Below are 22646 nucleotides of genomic sequence, written 5' to 3' on the forward strand. Positions count from 1 at the left end.
ACAATCTGATGTAATTAGCGTGTACTAACTGTGACCGTTATTCTAACGTTATCTCTCCCCACAGAGGTTTTATCCAAAATCATCTGGGCTTTACAGAGGTTAAACAACGGACAAAATTGTCCCACAGGGATAGGTTTCAGTTGTGATGGAGTCCTGTAGGTATTATGCAGGTATTGGGCTGGATAATGAATTATCCTGCAGGTATTTTTTTGTAGGATGACATTCAAACAAAATCCCTGATTTATTGTAGCAAACAAGTAAAACTGTATTATAAACTGTAATTGTAAAACAATTGTCTTAACTCAAGGATCAATGTGGCTGTCATGCAGAGCTATGTTAAGAAATCGGTCATCAAAGTCAAGTTACCAATTATAACAGTGTAAGTTGCATCTTTTCACCACAGTGAAAAACTACAAAAGGCTAAATGTTGATGATGTCAATCATACAATCTGTGCACACACACACACAGTCATTACAAGGGCAGTGCAGATAGACCATGACTGTCCAGGGACTTTAATGTGGCTGTAGTGACAGGCAAAAATGAACAATCTTTTTGAACAACTCTTTTCTGGTGTCCGGTAAGTACTTGGTCAGCCCTTTTAACGTCTGAGTGCTCATGAATCCCAAACTTTTGCCATTTGCCCATTCACTGTTACACAGGGTACTGCTCATGCTGTCTGCAGCGATGACTGAATGAGTGATTTGACCAGACCTGAGTCGAGACCTCAACCAGCCAATGCCAATGGGGATGTGCTCCTTGAATGCTCGCGCTTCAGACTACCACAAGTTCATGAGCTTAAAGGTGTAATGTTGAATCAAATCCCAACCATTGGGTCTTTGTTGCATGTCATACGCATGAGAGCGAATGCTGGACTTTTTTTAATCTGGTGGAAAAAGAGACGGCTTTAAATTTATTATTATGTGGCACCGTCTGCTGGATGAGTAAATACTGCAAAGTTTTTTTGTGTTTACAGCTTGTTCTGCTGCCCTCCCCCAGTGGCTAAAAAAATGACTAATGCAGCTTTAAATTTTATGTTTGTTCGTTCTGTTTTTTGTTTTTTCTTACTTTCTTTTTTGATGGTAAATTATGTAATGAACCCAGGTATACCTTTTAACATTTTAAGGACATCTCCTCAATGCAAACTTACTCAAAAACCACACTGAACCACAACTGAGTGTATACTGCAGGAATTATTTTACTTACAGTACATAAACACTCAATATGAAACAAGTAAAGAAATGATCCAAGACAAAAACATTTGTTATCGAAGACCATATTCATAGAATGAAAAGTCATATTTTACTTGCACCGTGTGTGGGGGTAAGAAATCAAGTCTCCTGCTGACAGCCGATGTATCAGACTCAGAGTCAGCCGGCAGTGTCAGCAGAGGACAGTGAGAGTCTGTGTGAGTGTGTATGTGTGTAGTAAGTTGTTGCAAAGCTCAACTAATTTAAAGAAAGTTAGGTTTGATGTTACAGTAAAGATATTAAAGCAGGTTTTTCGTTGTTTTTTTGCCGAAATAGTCAAAGGAGGAGGCACTAGTTAAGTAGTAGGAAACCAACCTTTATTTAAAAAAGGAACATAAATATACCTACAGGAGTAATGAATGAAAGAAACAAGACCCTACACTTCAAGAAATTGCATAATTAAGATCTGCTTCCAGTCAAACTGTAATTATTTCAAATGTTCTGAATGAGAACGAGACAAGATTTGTTTCCTCACTAAACTGACTTCATGTGCCTGATACACAGCGGCAACAATCACTTTAATGGATCATAATTTTATAACCATTATTCCAACAGTTTCCCTTCTAAACTAACCACTCCACTTGTTAAAGTAACAGAGACAATGATTTGTGTGACGTGCAGTAGTGAATGTTAGTCATGGCTTTGTTCAAAAGCAACAATTTAAAAAAAAAAGGGGTTTTATCACTCATTCTCAAAATCTACAGCTCAAAATAATCTACCCTGTAGCAAACATGGAAATACAAAACATTTGTAAGTTTGTTTGAACTTGTAGAGAATTAAGTTAACACAAGCACTCAGCCGCAAAGAAAGCGTTAATGCTCTAAGAGGATTTACAGTAAGATTCAAACTCAAAAAGGCTCAGGGTCACCATTACTGATGCTTTTAGGAAGGCCATGTGTCACCCCAGGCCTAAACCTTCTAAAATATTTACCAGAGAGATAAATCATAAATCTGTACTGTGATTAGTTTGACAGCAGAAGCTACTTACAACATCATCTTTGACAGAAATGTTTGAGATGAACATCTGGGTTAAAAATACTTGAATTTATTTAAATCTAAACTTTCATGTGTCAGTTAACAGTCCAGCCAATACTGAAGATTGCACACGAGGAACCAGTGCAATACGGGCACTTCCTTAAATTACCACACACAAAAACGACAGACCACAAAGGGAGCAAGTCCGGAGAGTTCTCAGGTCTTTCCTTAAGGTTCATCCAGCCTGTCAGTGTATCCGTCTCTGTTTCCATCTTTCAGTTCACAGGAGGCAGAGGATGAGGAATGGAGACGAATCATGGAAACAACAATCGAGGATTGTACTCGTCTGTGTTTGTGTTGTCTGTGTGAAAGTAGGTGTACATGTCCACACGCACACAAATGTACTGTGTATGTCCGTCTGAAGGGAGGAGGAGGCTGGGTGTGTGTGTGTGTGCATGTGTGTGCGTCTCAGGAGATGGTGGAGAACTCTTTGAGCAGGACGTCCTGACTCAGTGTGTTCAGAGAGACATTCTTCCTCACATTCAGGCTGATGGAGCGCACCTGGGGACAGACCGAGAGGGACATTCATTACCAGGTCAAAAAGATACCAAACTGTTGACAATGCACTTTGTCCAGATCTGAATTTGACTTCTTTGTACCAATTCAAGCACACATAAATTTAAGGACCAATTCTCAAATTTCACACACGAAGGTCAGTTTTTTTGTCATGATATCTTTGCCGTGTTTCTCTTCCTGTGAAGACAGCTGAGTAATGTCTTCTGTGGCTCTGGAATACATTTTTAAAGTCCATGGCTGGGCTGCATTAACAGGGATTCATTAATCTGAGATTAGCTCTGACCAGAGTTCATTAAAACTAGGTTTAAAATGAGTTAATCCAGATTTAAAATTAAGCAGAGCACCATAATGTTGCACAATTAAAATGAATCTCGCTTTAGTAAGGTTGATTTTATTGATTTCAACAGAGTTTCATTAATAGGAACAAGCATCATATTGAAAATAAAACAATAAACACATACTGAAATAAATTAATAAATAAAAAAATACATATATAATCAGCATGCTGATGGTATCTAGTATGTACAAAAGACTGGTGGAGGGGGGTGTACTGTTGAAACAGCTGCTTTTCTGTATCAATAAACATTATATTGTTGCTATCTAGCAAAAAAGGCAGAGACGATCAAATTTTTCCTCCTCTGAGAAAAACTGGTTGCCCGAATTAAAAACACCATTGCCAAATCATAGAAGATAAAAAAAACTGACAACAGCGTTTCTGTCTTTCACTGCCCTGTTTGACAGTTGACCCAATCATATTTTACCTGCTTATTTACACCTCACTGTTAGTGGTTTATGTTAACATTTCCATATTAAAATGTCTAAAAAAGACAAGATATATGTTTTATTTTTTGTTGAGTTATATACTTAATTATCCCAAATATTTCCAACAACTGAATGATTTTAATTTCATTTAAGGTTATGATTTGTTTCACTTGGTCACCTTCGGTGTTATATAGACTAAACTTTACACCCTCTGGTACTCGAAATTTCAGGGAAACACGGGAAACACCAGCTCATACGTGATATGACAGAGGTGAGGAAGGAAGTTGGCGAGCCGCTCTACTTTTTTATACATCACTCACGAATGATGGAGCACAATTATTCAGTGCCTTTCGCTGTGGATTCTGTCACCGGAGTTTTCACCCTTAAGTGCAAACGTACAGGTAAACCCAAACCTGACCATGATTCCTGTCTGAGTTACATGAGATAGATTTTTATGTGCAATGGTGGCTGTTTGATAATGATGACAAAATTTCCCATAATCTAGCATCATCACAGTCTGTCAGCACCATGGTCATTTCTATTCAGGTTCCATTTTCTCAGCTGTCAACTTTGCAAAAAAAACTTGCAGGAAACAACAATTTTTTAGGTGCATAGGGTCATAAAATATGAGTAAAAGAAATAATTTGTCTCCTTTCAAAAAAAAAAAAAGAACCCTTATATCTTATTTATATCTTATACCCTCCCTTCCAACATGGAGCGTCCTCCACAGTGGGGACAGTCTGATATCATTTGGAGTGACACACTGTAGTGAAGGCTGAGCTCAGTTTGGGAAATAACCCGAGTCTTAGGAGACCACATAAAACCCTTAACACCCACAGTGCACTGCTCTCTGTGTCTTACCAGCTCCTTGAAGAAGGCGGCCTCTTTAGGTTGCTCCGAATATCTCTCAAACTGGTCCAAACCATCCTGCAGTTTGAGCGTCAGTGTGTCATAGTTGGACCGAACCACCTCCAACACCTAACAGGGTGACAGATGAGGGAGACGGAAAATGAACTCGTTGCATAACTCGATCATACAGAGTGGTTAAGACGACAGACAGTGAACACTTGAGCTGAGTCATCAGATATTCAAATATTAATTAGTGTTTAATACTTCATTACAACATCTTTATTCTTACAGGATGATGTATGTTTCTAACTGGTTTCTACCCAGGTTATTTCCAGTAACTACCTGCTGACTGTCCGGATTGACTCTTGTTATCAGGAATGTGATTGATTGGTAAAGGGACACATCTTTTTTTTTTTTAGCTTTTTATTTGTTTTGTCCTGTTTCAACATAAAAATGTGCAACATTAGCTACAACTCTGTTAGGTTTATCTAACAGTGGTTGTTTAATAATGTTTTTAATCTCCAGGAGAGCAGACTGGTCTGGAATCTGTAGTAAAAATGAGCTGCTGTGTCTCAGTCTTACAGTATGTATCAGTGAGATTTCGTTAAGACTTTGGGGCCCTGACACACTAAACCCAAAGTCGGACCTTGGTTAATGTTGTGTCATCTGTGAGTGTCTGTTGCCCTAGTTTTTTCACACCCATTGGTGAGTGAAATCACTCCGACTGGCAGGTCAGTGCACGAGAAGAGAAAGTGGTGAAAGCAAACAAATGGCTAAAGTGAAGAGGGCGTGAGATTGAAACAACGTTGTTAGATTAGGTAAAATTGTTTAATTTAGCCATTGTGTTTTTTTAGCAGAAACAATTCACAATTCTTCACCAGCGCACGGTAAATATCATGTTCTTTCTCCATCGGGTTGTCTTGTTAATGTTCTGGCTAGCTAACTAACATCTTGAATGATGAATACGGACTGCAGCCGCCTGCTGGTACGGAGAGTTACTGCCTCACACACAGGCACAGAGCGTTTGTGGTAGTTAGCTGTTAGTGTTTGAGTGTGTTCATGTTCAACCATTTGGCCGAGAAACAAGAAACTTGAGGCGACGCAACAGCTGGTCTTCGTTGCCACTAGTTATTTGATGTCAGTTTGGTGTGTGTGTGCCTTTACAGACTTTCGCAATAAGGGCATATTTGCCAGGAAGGACTCACTTTGTCATTTTAAGGTCACAGTATGAGTACAAGTACTGTGGGTTGAGTGAGTGAGTGAGTGCGTGTGATGGTCTGAAGTGCAAAGGACACACATGTCTGAGGTAAAGTCCAGCTGAGATAAGATGGTGAGCTGAAAACAGAGGTAATTATGCAGAGATTCTCCACACTTCCACCCTTTCCATGCCCCCATCCAGCCGTGAAATAGCCCCTAAGCAGACCTTTTTCATTATTTTATTAATGTCCCTGCAACACTCCACACAGCATGAAACATTCACAATGAGATGCATGAGCCACACTTTGTTGTGCTTCCCTATAAAAACTCGCTCCTTTCAAACAAGCCCAGCTTTTATCCGCATAAACACGCTGATGTTATCCTACCAGTAGGTGCTCACAACACATACATATTCTCCTTCAGCTCCAGCAGTACATCGACTGAACAGGTAAATCCATCATTTTCAAATTTATTAATAGAGGGACAAACATTCTTCCTCCTTGTATTTTCTTCTAATAAATCTACAGCTCTGCTCAGTAGAAAAAAAGTGCTGCTGTTTTTATTTCAACCTCTGATGGTACACTGATGAAAAATTCATACCCATATCTCTCTCTCTCTCTCTCTCTCTCTCTTTCTGCTTCCTTCTCCCAGCTCTCCATCACCCTCCTCTCTCTGTGGAAATGTGGAGGGAGGTTTGAATAGAAACCTCGACTAATGTGTGTTTAGGTTGGGTTTTTCTCACTGGTGGCAATCAGAAAAAACGGAAAAGTTGAAGAAAGAGAGAAAATGCAAGCTCTAATGCACTTGTTAGAAGCAAGTAAATGGGGAATTAAGGAAATGCAAGACAAAGTAACCTTTACCACACACCGTTTTAGCAAAGGGAGGATTGATAAGTGGTCGGTTCAGCGTTTTGCATGCAGACACTCGACTCGGCTGAGCAACTTTGTGCATCATAAGCAGATATGATTGTGTGCCCACAGTTGTCATCATGTTTATCTTGAAGCGCAGGAACAAAAGCAGCCGTGTGTGTGCTGAAGTGTGTCTTAACTAATATTGTATTGTTTGTGAGAGACAGACAGAGAGTACGGCAGCTCGTTTTAATGCTGCGTGTTTCTGGAGGCCATCCATCTTGTCGTGTCACTGTGGGGAATGAAGACGCTGCAGGCGTGAGTGCAGGTGGTTACTGTGTCTGCATGTGTGTGTGTCGAGCAGTGTGTATCAAAAGAAATGCAAGGTTGCACACTTCATTTACAAATGAGGATCGAGCAACACAGGAGAAATAAACAATGAGCTTCGTCTTAACAGGCAACAGCACGAACATCCCTAAAACAGACCAATGTTCAATACATCTTTACCTCCGCTCTGCCCAAAACCACAGTTTCAAGCCCAAACCTCTGCACTCTATTAACGGTTATGAGTACGATACACAAAGCAACAAGCTTTTTGGGGATTAATTTACATGAGTTTTAACCTTTAATGTCCATTTGCTGTGAGCATTATTTTGTTCAGCCTGAGGTACGACAGAACTTGTTTTTTGTTCAATTGAAAACTCTTGATGTGGTTCACTCAATTCTCTCCTGCCTTCTCTGAAAATCTGACCTACATTTTATGAATTTTGAAAACCCTTCAAAAAGGATTGTTTTTTAGGAATTTTTTTGAGTATTTATTAGACAGACGTCAACAGGGAGATGACAGGAAATGTGAAAATGCGGATGCTCCACACACATCCTTCTACCAGCAGCAGCACAGATCTCTGCAATCAGCACAGTTTCGTGATTATTGTCTCCAATTCAGTCATGATGTAACAGTGAAGTTAGCCTTTGATTTTTTGGATATAAAATGTCATAACTTCATTATTTTAGCTAACTGGACATTAATATAAAATTTTGTCATAATTGTCGTATGAATTCTTGAGTTAATGCCAAAAACCTTTGGGGGGTCACAGTGACCTTTGAGCTTCGATCACCAAATTCAAATCAGTTCATTCTTGAGTCCAGGTGGACGTTTGTGCCAAATTTGAGGAAATTTCTTCAAGGCCTTCTTGAGAACTCGTGTTCACAAGAATGGGAAGGACACAAGGTCGCTGTGACCTTTAACTTCGATCGCCAAACACTAATCAGTTCATTTATGAGTCCAAGTGAATGTTTTAGCCAAATCTGAGAAAAATTCCCTTTAAGTGTTCTTGAGTTATTGTGTTTTGTAGCCTTTGACCACCAAAATCAGCTCATTGTTGAGTCCAAGTGAAAAAGTATCCGTGGGCGAGATACCGAACTCCATATTAGAGTTCATGCTTATGAATGTTTAATTTTGTCTGGTAGTGTTGGTCACCAGTATGTAAATGTGTGTGTGAACGGATTAAGTGGTCGAAATACTAGAAAGCTGTTGTATGAGTGTAAGTCCATTTACCCAAACTGTATTCAAACATCTTGCTTTGCAACAGATCATTATCTCTAAGAAACATGTCTTAGTTTAACTAAAGTTAACTTTTGACTTGATAAAAATGAACAATTTGTTGAATGCATTTTTCACACCATATTTTTCAATGCAGGTGCAGAACTTTTCTATTTGCATAAAATACGCTCACAATAATCCACGGACACAACTACTAATCATAAAGACAACCCGTCAAAACCAAAAGCGACAAAGGCAAGTTACTTTATCTAATGAGCAGGGTTTTAATATCACTGGCCACTCATAGAAACAAGAGCTAACTTCTGCCTTCCCGTTTTTGTTGTGAATAAATCTAGGAGATAAAAGCAGAGAGGTAATTGGGGAGTATAATGACCAAATCCATCACTCTCTTATCAGCTTGTAAAAAAAGGACTCTTCCAGCTGTTTTCCTACCCTCACCGATGTGACATAAATGATAAAGTCTTGAGCAGAGCTCACAGCGCTCGTATCAGGGAGGTTCAGCCTCCTTACAGACTTTTTCCACTAATGATGGAGGAATAACCCAGCATTTCAGTTGCTTAATGACTCTATTCTCAGTCTGTGTTCATACATTTTGAAAAAAAAGTGGGCTGCAGACATCAGAGAAACTGTAACATTTACTGTACATGTACAAAAATCTATGATCAGAATAAGAAAGTTGTTATTTTTCCTTTTAGGTTCAGAAAAAGGTGTTTATGAGAAAATTATGAAAGTTGTTGGCACCTCAGTGTGTTCCAGAGGTGACAGCAGTTAAAATGTGTGTGTCACCATCTGTCGTGTAAAGCGTAAAAAGCTTCATATTTGTTGTGAACAGTGACCTCCTTCCTGCCTGAACGGTGTGCAATGAATCAGCCATGATGAGTTTTAAGCTCAGTGGTGTGTGATAACAACTGCTCTTCTAGGTGTCTCATCACAATAAGCCATGTCTGAGTCATCCATCTCTGCCACATAACTGTTACTGCTTCTTGATGAATAGGCATTCTTTCAAAATAAAATGCAGTGAAGCCTTCTCAAACATTTAAAAGTACTGACTACATTTTCCCATTGTGCACTGAAAAATTCATAAGATTTACTTTTGAAATGACAAGAGTGATGTATCAGTTACGGCCAAATGGCCCTGAGATGCTGCTGAAGTTTGTTTTTATTTACTTTTAGTCAGAGTGTAAAAGAAAAGGTGTGTTGTGATGTTCACCTGCTCTTCTGACAGCTGGGAGATGTGGTTCACAGCAGCGTACGACTCAATCTTGGGGTTGAAATGGTTGATGATGGCCCTGAAAGATAAAAACACAAACACTTTTGAAATGATGCAGTGGACATTTTTTTAAGGTACCTCTCCAAACATGTTTTAAAGTGATAAAACACGCTGCTATGACTGATATTTTGTTAAACATGCTCGATAAAAAAGTTTAAAGGACTGGAAGCACATCTACTCTTTCTCCATCACTAGGAAAGTCTGGAACTGGCGTGCCAACCATCGCTACTGGAACCAGGTTGACTGGTGTTAGAGCAGTGTGCATCAAGACAGTTCAGAAATTCAGCCTTACACGTTTAAGCCATTCAATACATCATGTCGTGCAATCTGAGAATTATTTCCACTTATTAACAATTTGTTGAGTTCCGCCATTTTTTTTAAATGACTGCCGTCTCCTACGGTCATATCTCGCTTAAACGACGTTACACTGCCCCCATGATCTCCGGTGGCACTGCTCCGTTTTGTCCGTATCCATAACCTTTCAGAAAACTTGCTCAAATACAGCCGAATTTAATGCAGAGTACAGAGGGTAGGCTCCACCTGTATCAATATGCATGTCTTACACTGAGCATAAATGAGCCCTTATTAGTGATTTTACAGTGTGTTCACATTGGTCCATTTCACATTCAACAATGCCAAACTGTACAATGTTTTTCTGTCAAAACTTTTACTATGTTAATGCAGACTCAGGTCAAGGTCAGACATTTTGGGGGACATAAACAGATGAAAGAGACATTTTTGAGTGGAGTGGGTCTTTAAAGTCCAAGAAGGGGTTGTACACTATATTCCCAATACTACATGCACACACAAACATTACAGACATATGTGATTGTTAACATCTCGTTCCAAAACGATGAGCATTAATCTCCTTTTGGGAAGACTTAAGACCACATTTTGGAACCCGACTGCAGGGATTTTCTCCATTTTAGCCACAAGAGCATTAATGATGTGGGCCATGTTGGCCGATAAGGCCTCACAGTCTGCATTCCAGTTCATCCTGGCAGCATAAATAAGCCGCAATCCCGTCTTTATTTTGTATTTGTTACTTAGTTTGACAACAGCAACATATAAATCTGTAAATTAGAGTTTGTACATGGACTAAATATTATTTGCTACAGCATTAAGATTTGATAGAATTCTAAAAGAAAAGTCAATTTGGAAGAAAGTAAAGCATAAAAAACAGCCCCGAAACAAACGTGCACAAGGGCTTGTGGTGACAGCGGTCGTTATTGTGTGTGTGGCTTTCTAGAGAAGCCATCTGTGTGGTAACTTCTAGTTTAGGTGCAAACTAATCACATAACAATATTCTACGTGTTGGCAATTTTGACAAGATATCTGACAAGCAAAGTTCTAAACACTCCAGTTACACAGAGACTGTTTAACATCAGAACGAACTTCTGTTCACTCCCATTCAATCCCACCTCAATGCCTCCTTCTTATTGTGTCAGCACGTAAGGGAGTTTCAGATGTAAATTCAGAGGCAATCTTTTCCAGCATTAGCATTCATTTCCATGAAATAAACTGCTCTATGGCTAAAATATAAGCTGATGCAATAAGCACAGCTGTGGGATGAATTGGCTTATTTTGAACAGGTTTAGAGAACGTCATATATCAAATAAATTATGGCGTCAGATATGCAGAGAATTCTTCTTGGTGGTAATTCAGTTGTCATTTACGTGTGGGAAGCCAGTGTATGGAGGAATGAGCTGACGCGAATAAAATGGAATTGGTTCCTTCATTTGAGTTAATTTCAACAGAGTCTCTGTGGGTTCTTTATTCCTCTCAGATTCATTCATTTATTCATCTATTCTTTCAAGAATTACTCATTTAATCTTCTCCTTCCCCGCCCTTCCTTCAGCCCTCGTGACTGCCTGCTCAAGCAGCGAAGTCTGTTCCATCAGGAGCTCAGTTTAGCGGGTGAATCCTCTGGGAGTGTCCCGCTGTTACGGGAGCCCTCAGGGGCCTCCAAGCCAGGGTGACCTCAGAGGATCATCTCCTCAGAGAAGATGGAGGAGGAGAAACCAAGTATGTGTGTGGACTGGAGCAGGGTGGAGGACATAAAAGCTTAAAAATGACTGAATAAAGGGGCCTGGGGGAGGAAGTGGGGGGAGGGGATAAAGGATTCGGCTGCGGATGGAAAACCCAAATTACAGCTGCAAAGACTTAACTTCATTCATTCACTTTGTTTTGACCTTTCTCCATCACATTATTATTTGTGATTCCCTTCAATCTAATATGACTCTTTTCTCCTTCTTAGCATTCAGTATTTGCGTGTTGTGTGTGTGAGTGTGTGTGGTTTTTACCGAACATTGACAAGGGCATGCGTGACTTTGCTGGCTGCCTCCTTCCACTGGCCCGTGTTGGTTGATACTCTCAGGACTGAAAGGCGGATGGCAGATAAAAAAAAAAAAACAAAGTTAGATGCACACATTAATCCACACTTCATCTCTTTTCATCTGTCAGATTCAGGTCAATAAAGGGAAGGCTAGAACACCTAAATGTGTAAAATTCGGGGAAGGTTATGTTGACGGTAGCTCAACATTGATCGTGAAAAAGTGAAAACACTAAAAATTCATTGGTGGATAAAACTATTTACAGTTAGGTGTGTCACCAACTAAGAATTTAAAAGTCTGATTTGTCAAGTGTTGCCTTTCAACAACTGATGGTCAAATCACATTTTTGTCACCAGCTGAAGCACACAATTAAATTTGTCTTCTTGACTTGGCTGAGAATTTATTCTACATAAAGACGTGTTAAATCCAGCAGTGTTTGTTGTGTGAAGGGTGTATGTGTGTATGTGTGTAGGTGCGGCGCTGTCCATGGTACTGAAACGTAGTGGAGGAGATCAACAGACAGACAGAAAGAATGCGTCATAAACATAACTTTCTGCCATAATTGCATCCAAACACTAACACTCCACAGACAGAAGGGAAACAACAGGGAAGGGACGGTGAAAGTGCGTCTCCTGTGGATATGTATCAGCCACTGTATTTGGGGTTTTTTTGTTGTTTTTTGTAACAGCGGTCATGGTACAGTTTCACACTGCAGTGTCTCTGTTAGGGATGTCTTATGTCTTATTACTGGACGAAGACAGAGATTCAGTAAGGTAACATTTGTAATTATTCTTCTTATTCTTCTTGTCCTTCATACATTCATCGTGCTGCAGATTGTAGACAAAAATCTCATGCACTCTTTGCATATGATTTGTTCTCTTCTAACTCAGAAATATTTTCAAACAATGAATGATGATGGTTGATGTTCTTTTGTTTTGCAGTCTGCAGTTGCTATAGTCAGTAAAGATTTTCACATGCTGCCACTGCAGGTCGCACGCATAGCGGACAGCTCTTCAAACGTGGAGGCTGGTTTTTAGTTTAGAAGCACTTGATCTGATACGCAGAGGGGTTTTCTATGAGCTGAGCAGGAATTTTAAAACATCAATACCACAGATGTTCATTTAATTGTGGGAAGCAAAAATCATGATTGCCATTCATATTCGATTAATAATAGTATGGCTGAATAACGGCTTTTATATGAGAATATACAATCAGTGAGGTTAATCCTGCAGTTTCTATTAACATACCCATACAGTAGAGGTTGTCAAAGACTTGGTGCATTCGTACGATTTCATAGTACAGCTCATCGTAGCTGTTGGAGGTGGGCAGGAACGTGTCGCCATATGTTATGAACATGTTGAACAGGTTCACCACCTAAAAAAGGACAAACACAGTAATTAACCAATACATTCACTCTCAAACAAAAGAAAAAGATACAACAAAAGACAGGAGAGAAACAAAGCAAGAATACACTGTATCAGTTTCTGCATAAACAGCCCGCTCTGCCTCTTTTTTCTCCTCAGACAAACTAATAAAACAAGTTCAGACTCCGGAGTGTGATTTCACACACAGCTGGACTACAAGCAGCACCACTGATACAGCATCTGGCCCTCCTCTTACTACCAGATCATACACACATCCTGTGAAATTAAGTTCCACTGTGGACTCTGCCGAGGTGCTGCTGGCATGTTTTAAGTGTGTTTGTGCGAGTGTGTGTTTCTCACCAGTAAGGCCAGATAGAAGATGTTGTGCTTGGCCAGCAGTGTTGTCTCATTTGACAGCAGGAACTTCAGTAGGTTGATGAGAGCTGTGCAAAGGGAGACACGCACACATTAATGAAATAATTCGGCGTGTTTATAGTCGTCTACCAGCTTAGGCATATGGCAGCAGTCTGCTTTCCTCAGTGAGCTTCTTTATTAAGGTAGATAATGGAAACACAGGAGGGGGGGGAAACCTTTCAACACCAAATCAAGTCCTTTCACAAGCTTTAATAGTGGGAAACAAAACCCAGAAGAAGAACCAAAATGTGAGCGCACACAAAAAAAGCTTTTAACAACAACACGCTGAAAGAAGATAAACACATCAATTGCTTTAATTCAGCTCATTTTTTCTCTCTAGTCTTATTTCTTGGTTTGCTATTATCACCACCAGGAGGAGAGGGTCAGTGTTACTCAGGGAATTAAGCTGATTATTGGTCTGATTAAAGGAATCTGTATTCTAATGAGACATAGTCGCGATGGGGCCATTACAAGCAGAAATGTTATCCTATTGTGTGTTGACCGGGCTGAAAACAAGGCCACCAGGATGGATTGCGCTTTCTTCAGAGACTAATTATCTAATCTCAATGATGCAATACATTTCCAAAACAACAGGCCCAATGACTTGAGAGGGAAAATGGCTTTGTTTTGCAGAAGGAGTGACTGTTAACTCAACTCTTGAGGTGATGAGGAGCAAATCAAACTTTTCCAGATTTAAAATCATATGTGGTTTTCTCAAACTTCATGTGAAAAAACAAGTTACAAACACAGTTTATTTAACACATAAATCAGCAGACACTGTTTAAAAAATAGCATTATTTCCCACTTGAATTCTCTGTTTTCACATAAAAAACGTACAGTTACAACCAGTAGTCAATTTAAGTGGGGACGCCATCCCCTTTGTTAAAAAAAATTAACAAGACGTGTCCCCCCAGTTAACCTGCCATCCCTGTCCAAAAAATTGAATGAGAGAGAAAGCGAGGTATCTTTACCTGACCAGAGCTCTCTCCAGGTGTAGTGTAACCGTATTCTGCACTTCTTCTGATAGCAAAGGAGTTTGTGGATGATCTGCACACAGCGCCTGCACAGGAAACAAACACATAAAACTGTGGTCACGGAGCTGGCTGATAGATAAGACTAGAAAAATGAATGTGTTGTCCATGTTTCCTCACAAGTATAAATCCATGGGGAAATCCTTCATCATATGAGTGACAATAAACTCCACCATCAGATCTAAAGAAAAGGGGAGCAGACAAAGACAGAGGGGAAAAATCACTGTTAGAAGGTCTCAAACTGAGAGGATTTAACCGCACAAAAACCCTAAAATATCACGCTGGCTCCAATAATGTAACATCACGAAAAGACAAATGGAACACGTATAATGCAGCTTTTTTCCAGGACGTGCATGTTAAAGTGTGAGAAGTAGTAAAACAAAAAAAGGCCAAGCTACCCACAGGGAAAAAAGTGCCAATAATGTTGGGAAAATTCCCAGTGAAAAAATGTAATCAATAATGCGAGTCAATGACATCTGCACAGTATTTTCATAAAATTCACAGCTATGAGTGTTCCTCATACCTAGAACAGCACACACCAGCGGTCGTGAGGGGATGTTCTTGTCCACTGCTTTTTTTCTGTGCCTCATGGGCTGAAAGAAAACATAAAATTTAATAATTCAGTATGAATGTAAATATGCATATATGTATTGCTATACTAGAATTGGACAAATGTGTCAGCATATTATCAACAGCAGCAGATAGTATTTTTACCTCTTAAAGGTTTAAAGAAGTTTATAAAGATATATGTATTAAAATACACAAAAACAAAACAACAGGCAGGTAACAAAACAGACACTGACATAGGAAAGGCTGTTTTTGGTTACAGTAATATGCTGTGCACTAGTGCCAACAATTCCATGCTCCCTCTGGATATATACCCACAGAAGCTGTCCTTTTGTTCTTTGACGATATTATTTGTCCAATTCAATTATCTGAGCATCTTTTTACATTTAATAATTTCCTTCATTTGCTCCCTCCACATGTTCAGTGTAGGAGTTTGAGGTTCTTTTCCACATCTTAGAATCAAATATGTTGATTGTTTTTCTTTTTTAGATTATTTTTGAGGCTTTTTATGCCTTTATACCATAGGACAGGTTGAGCGTGAAAGGGGGAGAGAGAGGATGACATGCAGCAAAGGGTCGAGGCTGGAATCGAACGGCTGCTGTGACGAGGACACAGCCTCCATAAATGGGGCACCTGCTCTATTCACTGAGCCACCAGGTGCCCCAAAAATATCTATTTTAATACGAAATATTGTGCAAAAAGAATCTATTTGGCCAAATGCCCAATTTTGGGAACCTTTTATCTAGATGCATGTTGCTAATACTAGAAAAGCTATAATTTTGTGAAACATCAATTACTACAGCTTGTTTGTAAAAGGCTGAAGTTGTACTATGTTAATTTGCATTGTCTCAATTGAACTATATAAATAAATGCAAATAAAATAATACAAGTGTAGCATTTAACAAACTTATTAAAGTATCATGGTCTTTACTGTGCCGTGCATTCACACGCACTTAAGTAACACGTTTACAGTGTGCAATTTCCAGTAAGCAGATTTTTTTAAACGGCATGTGGACTGCTTAAAAAAATCAGGGGAAGCGATAAGGAAACCTGATTTCCACAAGTAGTTTTCTCCTGGAGAACACTGTTGACTCAGCCATGCATACACATAACCAGGTTCTTAATCTGCTTTTTTTTTTTTTTAAGATTATTTTTTGGCATTTTTGCCTTTATTAGATAGGACAGATCAGCAGTGCGAAAGGGGGAGAGAGAGGGGACGACATGCAGCAAAGGGCCGCGAGCCGGAGTTGAACCCGCGACCGCTGCGGCACAGCAGTGCCATTATACATGGGGCGCCTGCTCAATCCACTAAGCCACTGGACGCCCCTAATCTGCTTTTTAAAAGTGTATGTGTACTTGACAGACAAGGAAGCAGCTTAGAGATGGATGAAAGTAAAGATTATTACTAAACTCATTGAATTATTACTAAACTTATTTAAAATGACTGAAACTAACACAAAGTATCCTCTAGAAGTCAAAAAAAGTTAGTTCCCTATGCAGAATATTTGACTATTTGTTAAATTCATGCTGTTTGCCTGTCAGTTGTGTCTGTTCCTTGCCCTCTTTCTCTCACGACCACAAAACTCACCATTCTGTGGAGGTTGACTCTGAAGTTCATATTGTCATCATGAAGAAAGGCATCAGCATACTGGTCCTATCACACAAAGAGGTAAAGTCAGAATAAAGACAAACTGTGGAGGGTGCAAATGTTACGGCAGTGCAGCTGCTCCTACCTCGGCTATGCAGGTGAGGATAATTAGGCACAGTCTGGCACTGTTGAGTCGATGCTCATCTGCAAACACACAAAATACAACAATCTTAACAGGAGAAAGGAAAACAGAGGGCTTTCACAGTGACCAAAACAAATGAATGCAATGAGGTGTGATATCAACAGTGGTTTTGCAGAGAACAGCATTTATTTGTCACTGCTGTCTACGACAACTACGTGAGGACACATCAGGACAGAGGTGAAGGAGAAAAAGCGAGAGAACGAAGAATTAGCTGAAGGTAGAGTGACAGAGACAAAGAGGAGGAGGACATGACGGTCTCTGTTTACCTTTAGTATCCTGCATTACAATGGAGGCGTACTTGAGGAAGGTGATGAGAAGGTTGCTTGTCTGCAGGTTGGGATCCAGAGGCAGCTCTGGGTTGTTCATCACTACGCAGCAGACGTAAAAATAAAACTTCAATCAAACATCATTACAGCAGATAAAATTCTAACCAATATTTTCTGTAATTATTATAAAGAACTAGGACATACAATTAGGATAAAGCAGACTTTAAAAGTCACAAAACTAGGCAATCAGTTCCAAGTCAGCTGTTTCATAAATAATGACATCCCAAAAACCAGAGTCTGAACTCAAAGTCTACAGTCTAAAAATGAGAATAACGAGACCGTTGTTTGGGCAGATGAAGTGCCCATTCAGGCAAATAACAGCCATTACAAAAAGTGATGTCTTTGTCTCATTACTATAGCTACTGTAGCCTGCTGCGATGTGTAGGCAAGCATTTCTATCCATTTAAAAAAATCTCTGCTGACTCAAACATACAGTTTGTTTCATGGATAAAAGATGAGCCGGTCATTTTAATCTCCTCAGATCACAGCAGGGGCCAAAGAAAGATTTCACACTGTCAAGAAACATCATCACAAGGAGTTGCACTGTGGAAGGAATAGGTGTATTCCTGACATGTGATTGCCTGCATGTGTGTGTGCAACGGTCTATGGTCGGAGTAGATGGCCCTCTTAGCGATAAAGCTCACATGACATGGCACGCTGCATGTGAAACATTCATCTGTATTTGAAGCTGGAGGTTAATATTTCATACAGAAAATGGCTCTTAGGTTTGACGCTATGGAGGGTAGCCAGAGATAGAAGCATGCACCTTTTAACAGTTACAGCATGTGTAGCATGCTAAATGACCTGATTCTGAATGTGCTGGCAGCAACACTCACCTTCCATTAAACCTAAAGTGACAGCCATGCACTCACGTTTAAAAAGATAAAAATAAGTACATGAGGTGGTGTAATAATCAAAATATTAGGATGTAATAAACCCACATTAGATGTGTCATTAACAGTGCATGAGCACCCCTCTTCTATCAGATAACCTTAAAAATCTATTGAATATTTGAAAAGGCTGCTGGTGTGGATGCATGTGTGTCTGCTCGAGGCAGGAGTAAGTTAGAGTCGCCATGTTTAGAGAGGGAGTTTTTAAAAATGTATGTAAAAACACTGCTAAGATTAAACTGAAGCAAAGAAGCAGAGACCTGTGATGCCAAAAAGGTTTAAAAAATCATTTACTCCATTTTCTGCCTCTTCTGGTATTTTGATGGGAATAATATTTTCAATTTAGTCTAATTCTATTTAAAGGTGAGGCTGTCTTATACAGCATATGTTAAAGTTGCCCCCTTTAAGCGCTGGTGTCCTTTAAGCTTAGGTGGTACACACAGTATTACACTATATCAGGGTTTTTAGAAATCCTGACGGTATGATCTTCAATTAAGGTTGCAGCTGTGTACCTGTTTCAGGATATAATGTGGTATAAAAATTGATGATTTTCATACAGTGGATATTTACTTATCTGCAGTATTGAAAAAAATGCCACTGGAAGACACTCCCTTATTTTACAAGTACAAGTACATTAATTTTCGTTTCAAGTTTCAATTTTCGTAATAAACTATTTGTTTAACAAATAAAAACCTTCTGTTTTCAATCATTTAGGGTCATTTTAACTGATATTAATAATAATTCTGTAATACCACATTACCGTGAAATCACAGAATTGTATCTGAGATGGTTATCGTACAGAGAAAATCTCATAGCGTTGATATCTTTATACCCTCAAAAATACAGACACTCCTCATTCTATTAAAGTGATACAGAGATGCTATGTGATGTCGTGTAGAGCACGTGCCACCACACAGCAGTCCCTACTGGTGGAACAGGAAGCTGTGCTGAGAAAGGTGGAGACAGTGAGTGGTGGGGATAACGTTATAGGACTGCACAAAGGCAACCAGCAATGGCAGGAAGAGAGAGAGAGATAGCAGAGAAAAAGAGAATATTGGTAGTTACTGGAAAAGTGATTAACCAAGACATTGTTGATGAGTTTTATTTTGTTTCTGTCAAGTTCGAATGATGTGTTTTACAATGACATAACAAGTTACTAACTGGGGCGACCTCTAGCTCACCAGGTAGAGTGTGCACCCCATATGGCTGAGGCCTCCACAGCAGCCCGGGTTCGAGTCTGGCCTGTGGCCATTTGCTGCATGTCATTCCCCCTTCTCTCTCCCATCTTTCCTGTCTATCTAAAACTTTCCTGTCAATAAAGGGAAAATGCCCCAAAAAATAATCTTAACTTAATAATAATCATTCATTTATTAAGCTAGTCTTAGTTCGGTTAAAGAGAGAAACTTAGAATTCTACAAACAGATGTCTGTTTGTATTTTTCTGTTTATTAAGAAAAACAGGTATAAGAATATTTCCTTTATTGACATTTTGTTAGTTTAATAGACTGAAAAAGCTAACAGAGCTTGTGTAACGAAACAAACTTGCTGCTCAGGGGGGCAGCATATGAGGCTCTAAGATGTAGTTTCCATGACAACCGCTAGACTTTGCCTCTACAAAGAAGACAAAAGACTACTGAAATAAATCAGAAGAAATGTATCTAAGTCTAAAAAAATCTAAATAATAAATATAAAAAATCTAGTTAAAAAAGAGAAATGTTAGGATTTTACAAATGCTTGAATTTGTGATTTTAAGCAGCAGTTTTGACCACTGTACCCCTTACTCTACTGTTTGACAGGGGAAATACAAGAGTTACTAAAACCCTGCTACGACCTAATATTTCATGTGTTTCATGTTTGCTACCTTGCTTGCAACGCTGCAAAAAGTGTAGCTACAAAAACTGACCTGAAGGCAGTGAGAAGTCGTCCCTAATACGGATTTGAGATCTTTTCTGTAGAAACCAATGGGTGACTACATCCATGCAGTTTGTCTCCCCAAACAAAAATATCAAAAAGTGTGTGACTTACTGTCTAAGGAGGGCGGCGTTGTGCCAAGTGGTGTTGTAGGTGTGGTTGGAGTAGGGGTGATAGGTGTGGATGCAATGTCCATCTCAGGGTGGCTCTGTTGACAGACCAAAAACATGTGAAATCTTATTAATAGTAAAAGGATGTGTCTTACGTCCCATAATGCACAGAAAAATATTAACAGTACAGGCGGGGCAGGAGAAGGCAACATGATGCCATTTGGTGGAGACAGGAAGAGGAGTGTTTACTTCTGGTTGGCAAAACATTTCCACAAAATGGTACATTAATAATCGCTGCTAATTTATGACATTTGTTCCTCATTACAGCAATGCAACAAGCAGCACGGCGGCTTAATGGCCTTAGATGGAAGTTGGTGGCTGCTGTCCTAAATGCATCTGAACCACTCTCACTATTCAGTTAGTTACTTAGGCTGGCTGAACACTTTATTTGAATGTTCCGACGAGGATTCATAAACTAAAAGAAACAATATCCACTGAATGATTGCAGAGAAGCGATTTCCACATCTTATGCACCTTAAAAGAAATATGTGCCAGCAGCAGCGTAGCATCACTGTATCTCACCTTTCCTGCTGACATACCAGATCCACAGATAAAATAATGCAATAAACAGTCAAAAAATAAATGATGTCCGTCTCTTCCTCTTTTCTAACCACTGTCTTCTAGTTTTGTTCAACATTAGATGTAAAATCACATTGCAGACATCATGCTTGACAGAAAATTAGAAGACAAAGGAAAAGAAAATCAACAGTAAGAGATAAGAAGAAACAATGACGACAGGATTCAAAGAACAAAAAAACTTTGAGAAAAGCCTAACAATTAAGTTTGCCAGTATTACAATACCCCTGACTTGTCAGAAAAATCTCATTCTTAAGAGCATTCGTATTGTCATTACTGACTTGATCCGTAATGACATAGTTTTGTAGGCAAGTCTCTCATGTTGGAGCACCCACAAATCTCTTCTCAGCAAAAAAATAAGAATTATCTAAAAGTTTTTTAATAACATCAAAAAACAGGCAAGCTAACATGTGCATTAGCAGAGGTAATGTACCTTACCTGTGCTAATACAGTGATGAAGTTGCGGTTAAGGTGCACAGCCTCATAGAGTGCCAGCAGAATCGCCTCATTGGTCCTTGAGAAGAAAAGGAAAGTTAGAGGTCAGCAGCTCAATCGCTGATGAAGTCTCAAGCTCTTTAAATAACACTAAACTGAGCAGAAAAAAAGCTCAAGGAACAAGTGAAGGAGCAGTGTGGTGTTTCAAGTTTATTAAAAATCACCTCATGCATCAGCAGGTCACTTTTTTAATTTTCTGTATCATTAACTTCTGCACGATGTGTGTGACTACTAATACATCATTTTCAAAATTTCTTTACATTAAATTTGAATTTTGATAAATGAGTTGACATTAAGGATATTAAACAGCAGTAAACCTTGTTTACAGATATAAATAACTGCCTGCATTTTTAGTATTGTCATTCTCAATTTTAGGAACAGGGCAGCCATTAACAACGTCTACACTGTGTGAGAGTCTAAAGTGTCACTCTTGAAGGGAACGCCGGCTTAATTAGGAACTCCGAAATGTTATCCCCGAGAAAGGTTCAATCAATATGTGTGAACTTGAGCTACTCTCAAAGCCAGAAACCAAAGAACTAAGTCTCAAACTTATGATGGAAGCGACTATAAAGTCTGAAGCTGCTCCATCGACACTGTATCGGAGAATTTATTTATGAACCCACAGAACGTTTGTTTTTTTTTTTTTGTATAGCCAAATAAGCTTTACCATGTTGTAGTGTCCTCATTTGTGAATCAAAAAAAGTGCCCATATACTGCTCTCGGTGTTTAACACCTTTCATCATTCATTATCTGTTGAGCAGCTCCAGACTTCACACTCAATGACATCACAAATTTGAGTTTTAGCACTCTTTTAGTTTTTGGACTCAGGACAGCGTTGTTTATGTATACTAATATTTATGCACTGTCATAGACAATGAGAATAACATTTCTGAATTCTGAAAATGGGCGTGGTTCCACTTTATGAACTTTTTGTATTTTCTCTTCCTGCCAAATGGTCATGATAAAGGTGTAAGTGTTGCCCCCCCCCCAAAAGAAATGATGAAGTAATGCATAGAGACAATCAAATTTGAGGCTGTGCTTTAGCAGATACAGCTTTTTTAAGTATTCTTCAAAAACAAGATTTACGTTCAAGTAAAACAGAGGACAGGGCAAAAGCACTGCAGCTGTAACAGACTCAACAACAATACATGGCCGAAGGGTAACATCTTCAATGACTTTGCACTTACTGTACAGAGAGTTTCTCATCTGCGTCAGCTATAAACATGCTGCCCACCTGTATAAAGAAGAAGGATCAAACAATTAGCAAAGACTGTGAAAACTACATATATCACCACGCGGTTGTACGCCTCTGTGCACTTACAGTTTATATCCATGTCTGTGAAAACAAGGATGCTTCACACACAGAAGATCTATACAATCAGCACCGTTTCAAGGTGGTTCTTGAAGGTTCTTGAGTTATAGCCAAAAACATGTTGTATGATGTCACCCTGACCTTTGACCTTCAACCACCAGATTCAAATGGGTTCATTC

General features: G+C 39.2%; 1 protein-coding gene across 1 annotated transcript in view; it reads right to left on the minus strand.

Annotated features, from left to right (window-relative positions):
* Window positions 1-1543: 1543 nt before the first annotated feature.
* Window positions 1544-22646, minus strand: part of armh3 (armadillo like helical domain containing 3) — a 29169-nt gene continuing 8066 nt past the window's right edge. The window contains exons 12-26 of the mRNA XM_042485742.1: window positions 22343-22389; window positions 21099-21174; window positions 20029-20122; window positions 17055-17156; window positions 16732-16790; window positions 16587-16652; window positions 14955-15024; window positions 14552-14612; window positions 14372-14460; window positions 13347-13429; window positions 12870-12996; window positions 11593-11668; window positions 9230-9308; window positions 4423-4539; window positions 1544-2784 (exon numbers count right to left, since the gene is read on the minus strand). Of these exons, the coding sequence (XP_042341676.1) occupies window positions 2692-2784; window positions 4423-4539; window positions 9230-9308; window positions 11593-11668; window positions 12870-12996; window positions 13347-13429; window positions 14372-14460; window positions 14552-14612; window positions 14955-15024; window positions 16587-16652; window positions 16732-16790; window positions 17055-17156; window positions 20029-20122; window positions 21099-21174; window positions 22343-22389 (1239 nt within the window). The 3' untranslated portion in view covers window positions 1544-2691. The remainder of the gene's footprint in view (window positions 2785-4422; window positions 4540-9229; window positions 9309-11592; window positions 11669-12869; window positions 12997-13346; window positions 13430-14371; window positions 14461-14551; window positions 14613-14954; window positions 15025-16586; window positions 16653-16731; window positions 16791-17054; window positions 17157-20028; window positions 20123-21098; window positions 21175-22342; window positions 22390-22646) is intronic.

Source organism: Plectropomus leopardus, chromosome 4 (assembly GCF_008729295.1).
Source record: "Plectropomus leopardus isolate mb chromosome 4, YSFRI_Pleo_2.0, whole genome shotgun sequence".
NCBI classification, from domain to species: Eukaryota; Metazoa; Chordata; class Actinopteri; order Perciformes; family Serranidae; genus Plectropomus; species Plectropomus leopardus.